The 14799-nt window shown below is 37.1% G+C and overlaps 1 protein-coding gene across 2 annotated transcripts; it reads left to right on the forward strand.

The window, feature by feature from the left end:
- The first annotated feature begins 914 nt into the window (after positions 1-914).
- Positions 915-12931, forward strand: LOC103716794 (NAP1-related protein 2-like). 2 transcript variants are annotated; one of them, XM_039128850.3, is made up of 10 exons: positions 915-1205; positions 2055-2177; positions 2282-2332; positions 2407-2478; positions 2596-2709; positions 2801-2868; positions 9820-9880; positions 10147-10203; positions 10525-10569; positions 12554-12931. In XM_039128850.3, the coding sequence occupies exons 1-10, from the start codon at positions 1077-1079 to the stop codon at positions 12620-12622; spliced, it is 789 nt and encodes a 262-aa protein (XP_038984778.1). In that variant the 5' UTR covers positions 915-1076; the 3' UTR covers positions 12623-12931. The 2 variants fall into 2 exon arrangements, with proteins under 2 accessions (XP_038984778.1, XP_038984779.1); XM_039128851.3 differs by lacking the exon at positions 10147-10203 and having other exon boundaries at positions 12554-12853.
- The last annotated feature ends 1868 nt before the right edge of the window (positions 12932-14799 follow it).

Consider the following 14799-nt stretch of genomic DNA (forward strand, 5'->3'; position numbering starts at 1 on the left):
ACCGCCCGCCCCAAGGTGACTCTGCCCATTATAGAAAGAGTGTCCATCTGCCATCCCTCCAATGTGCGTTTGATACCCAGCTCAACATCAGAGTAGTCGCTACACCAAAGATGACAGCCAGTGATGGGGACCCCCAAATACCTCATAGTGCCCTCTTACTCACCTACCCCTGGGATCTCTTTGATAGAGGCCTTTGTCTGCAGCTTGATCCTCGGGCTGAAGCATATGGCGGACTTGGCCCTATTCATCTGTTGACCAGAGGCAGAGCAGTACCCCTCTAGAATATCTCGTATCACTTTCACCGACCGCCTAGTCGCTCGAACCAGCAACAGACAATTATCGGCAAAGAGGAGGTGCGAGATTTGGACTGTCCTCCAAGATCTGAGTCTCTATCGTGCTCCAAAAAGTTCTGGATATCGCATCCAAACACAAAATGAAGAGCAGAGAAGACAACAAATAACTCTGACGAAAACCAACCGCAGACTCGAAGAAGTGTGTGGGAGAACCATTTACTAGGATGGCGAAGGATGGAGTGACTGCGGGCAGTTCTTTATCCGACGACCCAGATGAAGTCTCATTCAATGCAAGGGTTGTAGGCGCCCCACAGATTGCCGGTCTGAACGAGAATTACCACCATCTTTCCCTTAGGGTTAGGGTTTAAAAAATATCTCCAGCTTAATAACGTGGGGCCCGTACACCGATTCTGGTCACTCTCGGCTAGTCACCCTCAACCCGTCCCTTTTTTTTTTGGGTAAATCAACCCGTCCCTTCTCTCGCGTGGCAACATCGCAGCGCCTTGCCGCCATGTGGACGAGAAAGACGGACGACACTGTATGGAAGGTGACCAGATCCGCAGGCTCATCCAAGGGACCAAAGGGATCATATAAATACCCAGAAGCTCTCCGACTTTAGTTGAGGGAAAAGAAGCGTTGGCCGGTTCTCTTTTTCCGTTGGCTAAAACCCCAACAACCCCCTCTCCTATATAGCTCCCTCGAACACTCTCTTGCGGCCGCGGGCGGGCGGTCGGTACGGGCGAATTAGGGTTAGGGTTAGGGTTTGATCGGGCTTTGGGAGAGATGGTGGTGGACAAGGGAAAGAAGGCCAAGGTGGCGGAGCGAGGGGAGGAGGAGGACTCCGAACACATCGACGGGGAGCTCGTGCTCTCCATAGAGAAGCTCCAGGAGATTCAGGACGAGCTTGAGATGGTAATGGCATCCGTTTTCTTCTAATCTTTTTGCGACTTTTCGTCTGATTTTTTTTATTTTGTTTTCTGTTTTTCTTTAGTGAGATTTCGGAAGGAATTCGAGCAGCTGTGTGGAATAGTTAATATCTCAACTGTAGATTCATTGTTGATTCACAAGAAAAGTAACACTGGAAATATATAATTTATTTTTTATTTCCGCTTCAGTTTGATGTTCCGACAGCTAGGAACTAACAATTCTTGCTATGGAAATCTTGATTTTCAAAACCAAATTTGCTTTTTTGGATCCATCAGTATGATGGATTACCTTTTTTTTTATCACAAGGATTTTTCTTGATTTTAGATTTAGTAGTTTATATGGTTTCTAGAATGCGGAAACATGCTATGGTCTCGGTATATTTTTGAAGAATTTAAATTTTTTATGGAAAAAAAATTTAAGCTACAGCCATGAAATTGTGCCTAAAAAAATCATTTTATAATTAATGCCCTCTTATTCTTGAAGTAAGCATAGCTTATAAGTTATCATTTATTTTGTATATGCTTGCACGAAAAAAGAGTTAATTTATTTGTAGTTTGATATCTAAAAGTAGCCGACTATGTTAAAAAGGGACCAATATTCATCGGGTAATGTTGTCGGTTGCGTGCTGCTGTTCTTATGAGCGACATCTTTTTTGTGGTTATGTTTATATTCTTGCACGCATTAAGCTGATTTGCATGACGTCTATGCTGACTGTCAAACCCTGGCAAATCTAGCATTAAACTCTTTATTTACGAGAGAATAGGGAGGTTCAAGTGCCTTGAAATGTGCACCCCCCTTCTTCCCTTTCTGATATTCTAATTTTATTTTTTATAGGTCAATGAGGAAGCAAGTGATAAAGTTTTGGAGGTGGAACAGAAATACAATGAGATACGCGGACCTGTTTACAAGAGGCGGAATGAGATCATCAAATCTATTCCAGACTTCTGGTTGACTGCGGTATGTTTTCGAACTGTAGTTATCCTTCACTTACTTTATTGAATTTTTAATTTCTATCGGTAATTAAAACAAATCATTCAAATCCTTTTTCCTCAAATTTGCAGTTTCTGAGCCATCCAGCACTTAGTGATCTTGTGACCGAAGAAGACCAAAAGGTCTGCTTCCATTGCTGAAAATGTGTTATTGCCCATGACATTTCTTTATCTATACCTGAATTCTTAACTTGCAGATCTTCAAGTACTTGGAATCGCTAGATGTGGAAGATTTTAAAGATTTGAAGTCAGGCTATTCCATAACTTTTGTGAGTGTTCTTTTTATTTGTCTGTTTGTTCTTTAGCAGAGGATTAACTCACCTTCTCCCATCTAATATGTTCAATAACTTGCTTTGTTGGTCTAATATGGTTTATATGATGTTCAGAGCTTCTCCCCTAACCCTTATTTTGAAGATACAAGCCTTAAAAAGACATATTCCTTCTTTGATAATGGAACCACTAACATAGCGGGTACAGCAATCAGGTGGAAGGAGGAGATGGTAAGGACATTCTCTTTAAGAACATTGTGCTTTATATTCTGACTTATCACCTGATGTGAATGGCACAACTAATGTTTCTTCATCACCATAGTTGAAGAATACTGCAAATGGTGTTGCTCATGAGAAGATTGGAAATAAACGACCCTTTCCTGAGGAAAGGTGGGTTTTTAATCTCCCTATGTTCTTTCTATGTTAATGCAAAGCACTATTACTGAGCTTACCAAATTTGCAGTCTTAAATAATATTTACTGCTGTAGCTTAATTGCTATAAATTCTTCTGCATTTATGTGGTCAGATGTGCTTCATATAGCTGAAGTTTTGGGTTACCCTGCTTACTTTATATTGTGACTTTGGGCATCATTAATGGTATTATAAATGCTTTTAAACCCCATGTTACTTAATCAACCATGGTATCTTGGGATACAAGGCTATCTTCTCATTCGCAAATAGCTAGAAATAATATTGTTCTTCCTTGAATTGTCACAAATGGGAATGGGGTAGTGCTGTATTTCTTTGCTTAGAGCTACTTGATGGGACAATTTAAATTGAAAATTTTGAACATTATGGGATAATCTATTTATCAATGTGGACAAATTAATGTTGCCACTCTACATTATCTACATTGGGACATTTTGGAACCTATTCCACAAGCTCTGTATTCTGTAATATGTATGGATGTGGACTATGATGAAATGATATCAAAATTCAGGATTGAGGATTCCTGAACCTAGCCATGTGAAACTATGGAATTTGTAGGCAGGAATCAACACATGGTGCCCTTGTTACATGAGTGTCTCATATGCATGAAGAAAGCTAACATGTTGGTGAGTTTGCTAGTGAAATTAGTGCATAATGCACATTTTGTTACCATTGGAGTGATGTAGATTTGTGCTAATTCTCTGGAAGTTGATCTCCAAGTAGCAATTGATGTAGTCTATGCCCATCCATTGATTCACATCTGGATGGAAACATTTTTTTATGTTAGAGATGGCAAGTAGCATTCTAATGCATTATGAGGGATGCTAATAATTTGAGACACGTCGCTAATTAGGGGCTTTGGAAATGTTATGTGGGCAGAACATCTTACCTCTTTTCTATGTTAGCGTCTTGGTATTCTTAATTTCATTTATCCCCACTTATTGGTTGTTAAGCAAGGGTGGATCTTGGAATGCTTTTCTTTTCTTTTTTTTTTCTTTTGTTTTTTGAAGGGACAGCATGGGGCAAAGAAAAGGTAAATTAAAATTCTTGTAGAGGCAAGGGCCTCCACCGTAAAAGGTGGGTACTAAACAATGGATGGAGCTTATAAAAAGAATAAAAGATTAAAAATCAATATATTTTTTTAAAAATGAATGAATATGAGTGTTTCAACTTGATACAGTTATATGAAAAACTAAGAGCTGCGCATATGTGATGCACATACAAACCCAGAGAAGAAAGTGAGAAAAAACACATTGACGACCATGGTTAAGAATACTAGCCCAATATTAGAGGTGACGCCCCTTAAAGAGGGGAAAGAAAGTCTTACAAAGAAGGGTAAAGAACTAGAGTTGCTTGTATTATGAGAAGAAAGTTAAGGGAAAAAACAAAAAAAATCAGGCGAGGGGCTAGATTCAGTGGTGTTGGACTCTGGATGGAGATGCATCCCCCATAGTTCACTTTATAACATACACATGTATGATGTAACCTGTGATTATTGTGGTCTCCTATAGAGGGAATTTTATTGAGACAGTTGCTAAAAACGAATTTTCGAAACTGTCCTCCAGTCCACCGAGTCCTTGAAAGGACAATATCACTTTTCTTGAAAGGGTTGCGTGCTAGACTTTTTTACTTGATAAGGAGTAGTTTCTAGTATAGATTTGTCTGAGAGAATTTGAACATATGCACTTATTTGAAAAGGAAGGGATGAAGACTGCTAAGAAGGGTGCCAATGGGCTAGGTTGGACTGGGTCGGGCCTAGGCCTGATTTCGGCCAATTTTGAAAATTGAGGCTTGAGCCTCCTCTAGCCTAGCATATGCTTGACCCAAAGATCCCAGGCCCAAGCTTAACCTGATTGTGAGTATTTTTTTAAGGTTGGCTTAGGCTTAAGTTAGGGCCAGTTCATTGTAAGGAATGTTTTCAGGCCTAGACCCAGCCTGCAGACATTTCAGACTCATGAGTTCGGGACCTGTTGGGCTTTAGATAGGAGTGAAAATGGATTAGATATTACCTATATAAATTTGTTTTTGCATCCACATCTATCCAAATATAAATGCCAATTGTCCGACTAATGTCTATTTCTGTATTTATTCCCTTCCAAGAGCAGCAGATGTGGATATGTATATGGATGCACCAAATCTCAATCCATATCCGAATATTCAATTTTGTTTGCAATTCCGTTTACTTTCGTATAGCTCTTCTAAAGTTCAAAGCAAAATACGTGGCAACATAAAGATATACTTAGTTTAATCCTCTTTCCATACAGTGACATCTTTGATTTGATATATTGCATCTTTAATAACGAGTTTTTTATTCTGAAGCATGCAAATTAGCATAATTGTTGGGATCTACTTTTAAGTCAGATGATTAAGTGGATGCAGCTATGTCTTTCTTGTTTTTTGTATGATCATTTGTTGTTTTAGAAAAGTAATAAAAGAAATTTAGGAAGCTTGTATACTGAACGTGAGTTAAAATATACAAAGTGGAATAATATCTTCTCCATAACATTTGGCTATCGAGTCTATATCCATATTAGTATTTGTATTTGTCAATATCCAATTTGTATCTGAATCCATTTAAAATAAAATATGGATACAAATTCTAACATTCAAGTAAAATCCGCATCATATCCGCCAAACAAAAATAGATATGGGCATATTCATATAACCTTTCATTTAGGTTAGAGATCACAAAAACACGTGATTTTTGGTTTTCTAGATATTTTCAGTAGTATAGATGATGGTTAACGGTATGGATCTTCAATTTAGATGCCCTATAATAACTTTGAAACTCAGAGAAGTAGATACCCTCTTCTTTCTTTTTTGATCAATCCCTTTATTCCTCATTCTTTGAGAATCAGAAAGATCCCTTTTGTGCTTGAGTTTGTTCATTTGGAATCTAGGCCCTTCAATCTTCTACTTTTTTCCATTTACTTATATTTTGCTTTATTTTTTTCATTTCATTTTGATTTTCTTACCCTCTCTCTCTTTTTTTAATTCCTTTCCATCATTCCTTAAGTCCCATAAGTCTGTTGATCCTGTAGAATCTGATGTTTGGATGTGTATATATATATATATGTATGTATGGATGTGTGTGTGTATATAGATATATATATGTATGTATGTATGGATGTATATATATATATATATGTATGTATGGATGTGTGTGTGTGTGTGTGTATATGTTGTTAGCATCCCTCATATGTCATGAAAATTTCGAAATAATTTTCAGATTGCAGCGGAAAAACATATGCGGGATCCGTTCATCACATGAACGTATTTTAAAACCATTCGTTTGTAGATAGATTAGAATTAAATTATTTTAAACCATTTTAAAATCATTAAGAAGATCAGATCTTCACCTTGTGCGGGTAGATGGTCTCCGCAAATCTGATTTACGTGGTATTTGATCAAGGCTCAGTGGAAGCCGCACACGCGTCCGGCCTCTACAGGTATCCACACGAAGTACTGACTCGATCGAAGCCTTTGGATCTCACCGGGGTGCTAGCTCCCTTGCAGAGATGGCTATGGATGGCTGAAGTCCTCTCCTTTGAATCAACCTTTGATTGGCTTGAGAGGAAGAAGAAGAAGGATGGATTTAGGAAGAAGAAAACAAGACCCGCAGCCTTTCTCTTTTTCTTCCTTTTTGGAACCAAGATGAAGAAGGAAGAGGGCGTCCCAAGCTTTTCTTTTTCTTCTCTTGATTGTGGCTCAAAGGAGGAAGATGGAGGAGGGTGCTCACGGCTGGAATGAGGAGAAAAACATTCATTTTGGCCGAAATTCCATGCTCCCTTTTTAATTGCAAAGGGATAAAGATGAGCTCCTATTTTTTAGGAGCTCATCCTTATCTCTATTTCATGCCACCTAGGAGGGGCATGCGCCCCTCCTTTTTCTCCCACGCATGGCTCAAAGGGAGGGGCATATTCCCCTCCCTCTTATCCATTTAAATCTGCCACTTAATCAAATTAATGGGTGATTTAATTTGGGTCTAGTGCATGAGTCCAATCCTAGTCAAAATAGGACTTGTATGGACCTATTTCAATTTCCTCCCAATCCTAATCTAATTAGGACTTAATTGAACCATGACTCTATTGAACTCTTCAATCCTAATCCAATTAGGAGTCATGAAATTAATTAGATTAAATTTAAAATTAATTAGGACTTAAGAAAATCCTAGTCTAATCAGGACTTGTTCAAATTTCAGCCCTAAGACAATTAGGACATTAGAAATCCTATTCCAAGTAGGACTCTAATTTTATTTGAAATCCTAATCCAATTAGGACTCCATGATTCCCACTCCAAGTAGGACTCATGATCAAGTCCAATTAATTAAATCCAATTAATTAAATTAAATTACAATCCGATTGCAATTATTCCTTCTTCTAGCCACTAACTCTTAGCGGATTTTCATTTATCAATCTAATTGATTATTTGTGATTCCTAATCACATTCAACCATCGGATCGGTCATTACCTCTAATGTGTGTGACCCCATAGGTTCCATTCTGACTGGTAGTGAGATATATTGTGATCTCTATCACAATATCATTGAAAACTTCTTTCAATGGGTTGAAACAATTTCAACTCAACTCATCAGGGTTTATCGACCATCAAGATGATCCCTGTGAGTCTCACCATCCACCAGTGACACCTAGCAGTATGTAGTGGCCACCCAGCAGAATAGAATGATGAACCTCTAGGTGCAGTTATCGTATGATACAGTCCTTCTATCGTGGATCCCTACAGACCGGAGGTCATGGATAACTCGTCAAACCCCGTCGTCTGTCATATGTCTAGATTTATTTGACTTGAGTTCGATAGTGAAAAACTCTTTGTCCACTGTATATCATTGCCCTGGCCAAGGTCTTAGAACTCTGTCTAATAAATCACATAGGATCACTCCTCTTCTATCAAGGTCGATAGATTCCATGTAAGTGCATACCCTACTCCTACAGTGAACCTACTGCAGCCAATCTACACAACAAGGACCCATATGACTAGAGACCATGTATATGTGCAGTCAAACTACAATAACCTCACTGTGAGTAGCCGAAGCACCGCAGGTCAAAGGACCAGTCACACTACTGCAACATCAAGTAAGTCACTGACGAGTGGATAGACATCCAAGTGACTTCTTGTTATGGTCACGCTCAGTACCCTTGTTCTCTAACAAGCACCTGCACTCTCACTTCAGTGTCCCTACACTGTGGACTCGAGTCTCGTCCATCCATAAGGAAAGCGATCTGTGCACTGATCGGATCGATCACCGTCCTCGTGATGATCCATTGATCAGGAGCATTTAGAAATTAATCACTAATGATACATGGCTCAAATTCTCAACTCTTGAGAATATGTATCATCATCTTATTAATTTCTTGGACGATTCATAGACACATAAACAATATGAATGAAAAAGATGCCCATTTATTATTCAATAATAATAAAGTCAAGTACAAATTTATGTCCTAGAATTAATAATGTGTCCGCCAGATTGGCTTCTAGGGCATACATCTAACATATGTATGTATGTATGTGTGTGTATATATATATGTATATGAAGACTTAACACTCTTTTTGAGTGGGAGAAAGCACAGTATGAACAAAGAAGAAAGAAAAAAAGAAGCAAAAAAAGAAAAGGGAACATAATCCCACCTTAGTTCTTTACCATAACCATACATATATTTTTACCCATCTCTAAAATTGTAGGTGTATATCTATATGCTAGATGAATAAGATGTATCGTGCTCTTGACTATCAAGAAGTATAGTCCATCTTATATATATATATATATATATACATATATACTTGTGTGTGTGTGTGTGTAAAAGAGAGAGAGAGAGAGAGAGAGAGAGAGAGAGAGAGCTAATATGTGAGCGTCCACATAACTATCCTAATAAAGTCAGGTTTGATCAGATGATTAGAGGCTCGATATCAATGATCCAAGTTTTGGGTGTGATCTACCATCTTTAAACTATTTATTATTAAAAAATTATGTGATTTAGAGATCCCTAGCTTATGCGTCCATTGATCAAAAACATGCATTTTTGTCATGTAAGTTAAACTATATATTTTTGACCATTGGATACATAAGTGATGTATAGGCTAGGGATCTCAAAGTCACATTATTTTTTGATTGTCGGTAAGTTATAGATGGTAGATCACATTCAATGGCTTGAATCATTGGTGTCGGGCCCCTGGTCGTCCAATCAAGACTGCCTTGTTATGGTAGTTTTGTGTGTATAGTATAACTCTGACTATGTTTTGTACATAGCTGGTCCCAAGACGAATAAAGGAGGATTGCAATAGGTTGGCGACCAACGTAAAACTATAGTCACATCTCTGTGCGTGTATATATAACGTAAAACCACATTTTTTACCACTCATTTCATAGGCTAGTTGTCTCCAAACATTATTTTTTTGTCTGTAAGCAGTTTAGATGTAGTCTAACACATCCAGCGACTTGGATCATTAGTGTCAGACCATTGTTTTCCACTCGAGACAAACTTGGTCCAACATCAAATCCTGTCAATCGGTCAAGATTAACTGGATCCAACCTCAAAATCCAATCGATTGGATTCTAGTCTGCATCTCTCTCTCTCTCTGTGTGTGCGTGTGCGCGCGTGCGTGCGTGTCTTTGAACAGAGGTAAATCTTTGCCTGCTAATGGAATCAATCGATTTTCTGGATAATCCAATATTTATATGTATTTCTACGGATGAGACATCCTGCAAATTTTTTTAATAGACATATAGAAATTATTGTACGTCAAGTAACATCAAAAGTGTTGGTTTCAGAAGATGGAATGTCTAATGTTTTTTTTACCTCTGTGTGTGTGTGTGTGTGTGTGTTGGTTGTTATGAAACTAATTTAGCTACTTATCTTATTTATTTCATTTCATTTTATCTTCTGTGATGCAGTTTCTTTAGCTGGTTTGGTGAAACTCAGCAGAAAAGTATCACAGAAGGGTTTTCTGATGAGGTAAACGATCATTCCTTGTTTCTGCTCCATTTAAAGCAAATTTGTACAGTTCATTATTCAGGTATGATGTGAAATTTAACGATCACAAAATAAGGGTCTACAATAATACGATGTGCTGTCCTTCATCTTCTTGATATTTGTTGTTAATGTAGATTAAATTAAGCCAACTCTATCTGTTTTCTCTTTAGCTATTTGTTTGCAGGCTGTTTCATCATATTTATATTTTATCCTGTGTGAAAGTTTTCTTATCACTCATAAATATGCAGGTGGCTGAGATAATAAAGGAAGATTTATGGCCCAATCCTTTGAAGTACTTTAACAATGTCAGTTGTTACTTGTTTGCTTCTTTTGGTATCTAGAATATATTTTTGTGCCAGCAAGTTCACTGTTTATTGTGCATATGAATATAAATGTATACATGTACATGCATGCATGCATGTACGCGTAGATACACACATACATACATCTGTTCATTCATGCTTATGCATTGTGTGTAAATATATATATATATATATATATATATATATATATATATATATATATATATATATATATATATATATATATATATATATATATAAAGAGAGAGAGAGAGAGAGAGTGCGTTATCCCAAGATTTAAAATGCTAATACACGCTGGTGCAGGAGGCCGACGAGGAGGATTTTGATGGAGACGAAGATGATGAAGAGGTAATTATGCTTCTTGTTCCTCTGTCTAATTGCTAATTGTTGTTTAATGCTCTTATTCTCCTAGCCAATGGATCAGCCTTTGCTAGATTCTAGCTTCTCATGGTTTTGTGACTCTTGTCAACTGGTAGATAAATTTTGGACACCTTAAATCTTTTTGAATGAGTTTGGACATGTCCGGTTGACTCTAGACACTTGGATGGTCTATTATTCTTCTCATGAGGAATTGAAGAAACAGCTTCTTCACTTTAAAATTAAACTTAAGAAAGCTCGATGAATGATAAGATGAAGCAGGATCTGTTAAATATTGTATATTGTTGTTTGCTGCTTGCTATTATGAACAATTAATTATTCCTTGATATTTTGAAGCAAAATTAATACCTCAAAAAGAACCGGTGGTAATTCTCTCTGAAGGAATTCTCACTTAGAAGCTATAAGCATATCCCCTAACATCCTAACCTAATCCTAACACCATATAAAAGTGGCTTAATTTCTCTACTTTTCAATTCCCATAATAACCCTATTAGATTTTTTTTCTAAAAAGCTTATATTGATCCTGCATAAGACTTTCATGAAAAAAAGGATTCACATTGATGGTGGTAGTCACCCAGGGAAACAATCTCATTGAGTTGGGATTCTCAAGATTTTGTGCATAACAAGAGTCATATATCCTCCAAAATCCAAATTGATAGTGATTTGTCAATCATAGCAAAACTTATTATAAGCAATATATATTAGTGCCTAATCTTTTTGGGTAAAATTGGTCCTATACCTAAAATCTTGGTTGTAGCCACATGCTTCTGCACATGCATTGTAACTAGTAATGAACAAAAGTATAAATTCAATTTGATAAAGCTGAATGCCAAATCTTATTATGGGGAATTCCCACCACTTTCTGTGTTACATGTTTTAGAAAGTAAAGACTTACTATGGAATTTTATTCATTACTTGTTTAGAATTTTGCACCTATTCTCAGTCGGCTTGCAATTTTTTTTTTTTTCCATGACTTACCAGTTATCACCAGGGAGACTCTCCTTCAGCTGCATATTTATGTTATCTTGAAACTTCCCACTCTGATTTCTTTCTTTATTTCAGTAAAAAATATCATCTCACAACAAAGTTTGTGACTGCATCCATGAAACATGTTTCCCAACCCGAACAAAATCAAGAGTCTATTTATCTCCAACATCTGGTCAAACATAAACATATACGTTGAATTAGTCTCTAGGCTCTAAACTCTTCGATGATACAATTTAAAGGCATTATTTTCTTGATCCTTCCATATCCTATCAAGGTCGAAAAAAGATCAATTCAGCAAGTCTAAGAATTTGATATTTAGCAAATTAGTTGTCCAAAGTCTTTGTTTACTCATACATGTTTATCTGTCATAAACATACATTTTGATGAAATGGAAGCAGATCTCAGTTACTAAAGAATATGAAGCCTACACCTTCATTTCTTTTTCATAACTTACTATGACCAGGAGGCCAATCTGTAATTTGAGAGATGGTCTAATGCTGGGCAACACCTTATCTGACTGAAATTTAGATCTTGTGCTGTATTTTTATTGTATTGCTGCCCGATTTACCATCAAGGTTGTTAAATTGTTATTTGTCTTTATATCATGGGATGAACTTTATCTTTACTCAACTACTTGAAGTTCCCAAGCTGACTGAAAGAATAAGCAGACATGAAAAAGAAGTGGCTACTTAACTATGATTGAAATGATATTCTAAGCAACTTATATATTGCTGAAGCAGATAAATGAAGCTTTCTGTTCTGTTATCAATGCAGAATAACAGAACCTTTGACATTGCAGGCGACCCAAACTACTCCCCTTGTTATTTCTCTGTTTGTATGCCCTAGTATACAGCAGTTTTGATGTGGTCAAAGAACAATGCCAGCATCCTTGGAATGTTATGCTCCATTTATATTCACACCACTACAGGAAAATATGACCTTGGTTCATTGATCTATTTGTCTGCAGGGCACTGACTCTGAAGACGAGGATGAAGTTCAAGGCGACGAAGATGATGACGAAGAAGATGATAGCTAAATTTATAATTCATTGTTTTTTTCTATTTTAGTCTTCTTGTCATGTTTATATGGCTCAAGTCAACCTGGTATTGCAGAAGGGCCTGAATGTAGTGTCAAGGATGGCAGCTGTTGCTCTCCTCTTTTGCAGACCTTGGCAAAAGAGGTCTTTGCTTATTTATGCTAGGAGTTGAGACTACGAGAGTAGTAGGATATACCTTGGATGTATGATCTGTTCATCTTTTCTTCTGTAGAGTTTTTTTTTTTCGTTTTTTGGTTTTTTTCCTGTTTTCTGTGAATGGGCATTTCAGTTCATCATTTTTGCCCCAAATTATGATTACTAAATTACCTCCTGTGTAAGAGAAACACTGGTTATCCATCCGGATGGGGGAAAAAGTAGAGCTATAGGCTGTAAGTCGGCTTGTTAGAGAACTTTTCTTAACCTCTGTATATTCTTATGCCTACTCCCATTTTGGACGATGAAATGCCGTGTTACCGTCTATCACATTGTTTATGCGCTTTTGCAATACCTTTTTAGATTGTTTGGTGCTCTTGGAACCTGGTGTGTCTGTACCCATGTAACCCTGTGTAGCTGGAGATTCTGGCTGTGTTAATATACAGATGGGCTCGAGGTTCATTGAAGTGGAATTGAAGTAGAGGGAGATTGGCTCCATATGATGTCCTGGATCCTAGGAGCAGGTGAGTAGGTTTGCTTTATTTCTGCCGAGTGATGCCGAGCTGGTTTGAGAAACCTGAAAAAAGCTGGAAGTTTACGACTGCCAAAAAAAAAATCACCAACTTTCCAGTAAAAAATTCAGTGAATTGATAGCCTCAAGTTTCAAATCTTCTTTAATTTCCAATTGGATGCCCTAATGGGAGAAGGCTGCACAACCGGACTTGCGCTTGTGACCAAGTATTCTTCTGTAGCTAAATTCAAATAGTCATTGTAGGTGGTCTATCTCAACGCCACTGGAAAAAGAGATGGGAGCCAAAAAATAAAAATAAAAGAAACTTAGATTTGTTTTTCTTTTTTCTTCCCTTTCTACTTAAAACTGCAGGAAAAGCACCCTCTAATAATTAATTTACGATAACCCATTCTACCTTGGACGTGCGTCACTCACCATTTATTTAGAGATAAGGCGGGCACTGGGCTTCTTTGCTAGTCCTTAGCCCGCACTTTTCTTCCTTTTTGCCTTAAATCGCTCTCTCTTTAAGTGGTATTAGATCTGATCTATAATTTATATGGACTAGGAGACACTGCATAAACGGAGGAAGTATATAAGAGCCTGTGCGGGCGTGTGTTTAGTCACATATCAGTTATTCGCTGGGTAGATTTTGGGTACCTATATCGAATCAAGAAATCCAAATAATATCTTCCGATTAGTCATTTTGAATGAACTCCTTGGTTGTTACATAACATGACTCACAGAATGATCTAACAAGCTTAGATATCTACAACTCTTTCATCTTATCATCTCCAATCCGAGCAGCAGTACTTACAGTTCAGCATATTATACAAAGAAATACTATATATGGTTTCCTATTTTGGTATGTTTTGTGGCAGGACAATAAAACTTCAGTACAATAATGGAAAAGGAAGGTAAATAATAGTAGCTAAAAATAATTAAGAAAAATAGGAAATATGCACTACAACAGTAGAATCCATAAAACTTAGAGCTGATTTGTAAGTCTCTATTTCCTGAAAAAATATCAGCAAAACTAAGTTCAAATGGAAAACAAAAATATAATGAAACGGAAAACAAGAAAATTTATCAGTCTTAAAAAAAGAGGTTTCCCTTGGGTTTTCCCACTTAAATGGAATAATTCATATTTTTTTCAAGAAACTCCTGATCTCATCCCACGCGATTGCAGTCATTCATACTTTAATAATAGTTATAAAAATGAATAACAACTATTTCTTTCATAACTCAATTTCCATCTACCTCTCTACTTCATGATGTAAACTAACATCATTTTATGCTCCATGGATTTATAGATACTCTCATCTTTTTACCAAATAAACTTTGTCCTCTCTTACTGTCGGCTTCTTCTAACGAAAGCTGAAAAAAAGAGGTCCAAAAATTCATCTTTCTCTCTCTCACACACACACACGCACACGCGCACACATATTAGGCCACCATGATATGAGAAGACCTATCGGTATCAATGCTCGCAAAATCTGAGAAACTCATAAGGCCA

This window comes from Phoenix dactylifera, chromosome 5 (assembly GCF_051530095.1).
Source record: "Phoenix dactylifera cultivar Ajwa chromosome 5, Ajwa_hap1_PhDact_Kaust_v1.1, whole genome shotgun sequence".
Classification (NCBI taxonomy): Eukaryota; Viridiplantae; Streptophyta; class Magnoliopsida; order Arecales; family Arecaceae; genus Phoenix; species Phoenix dactylifera.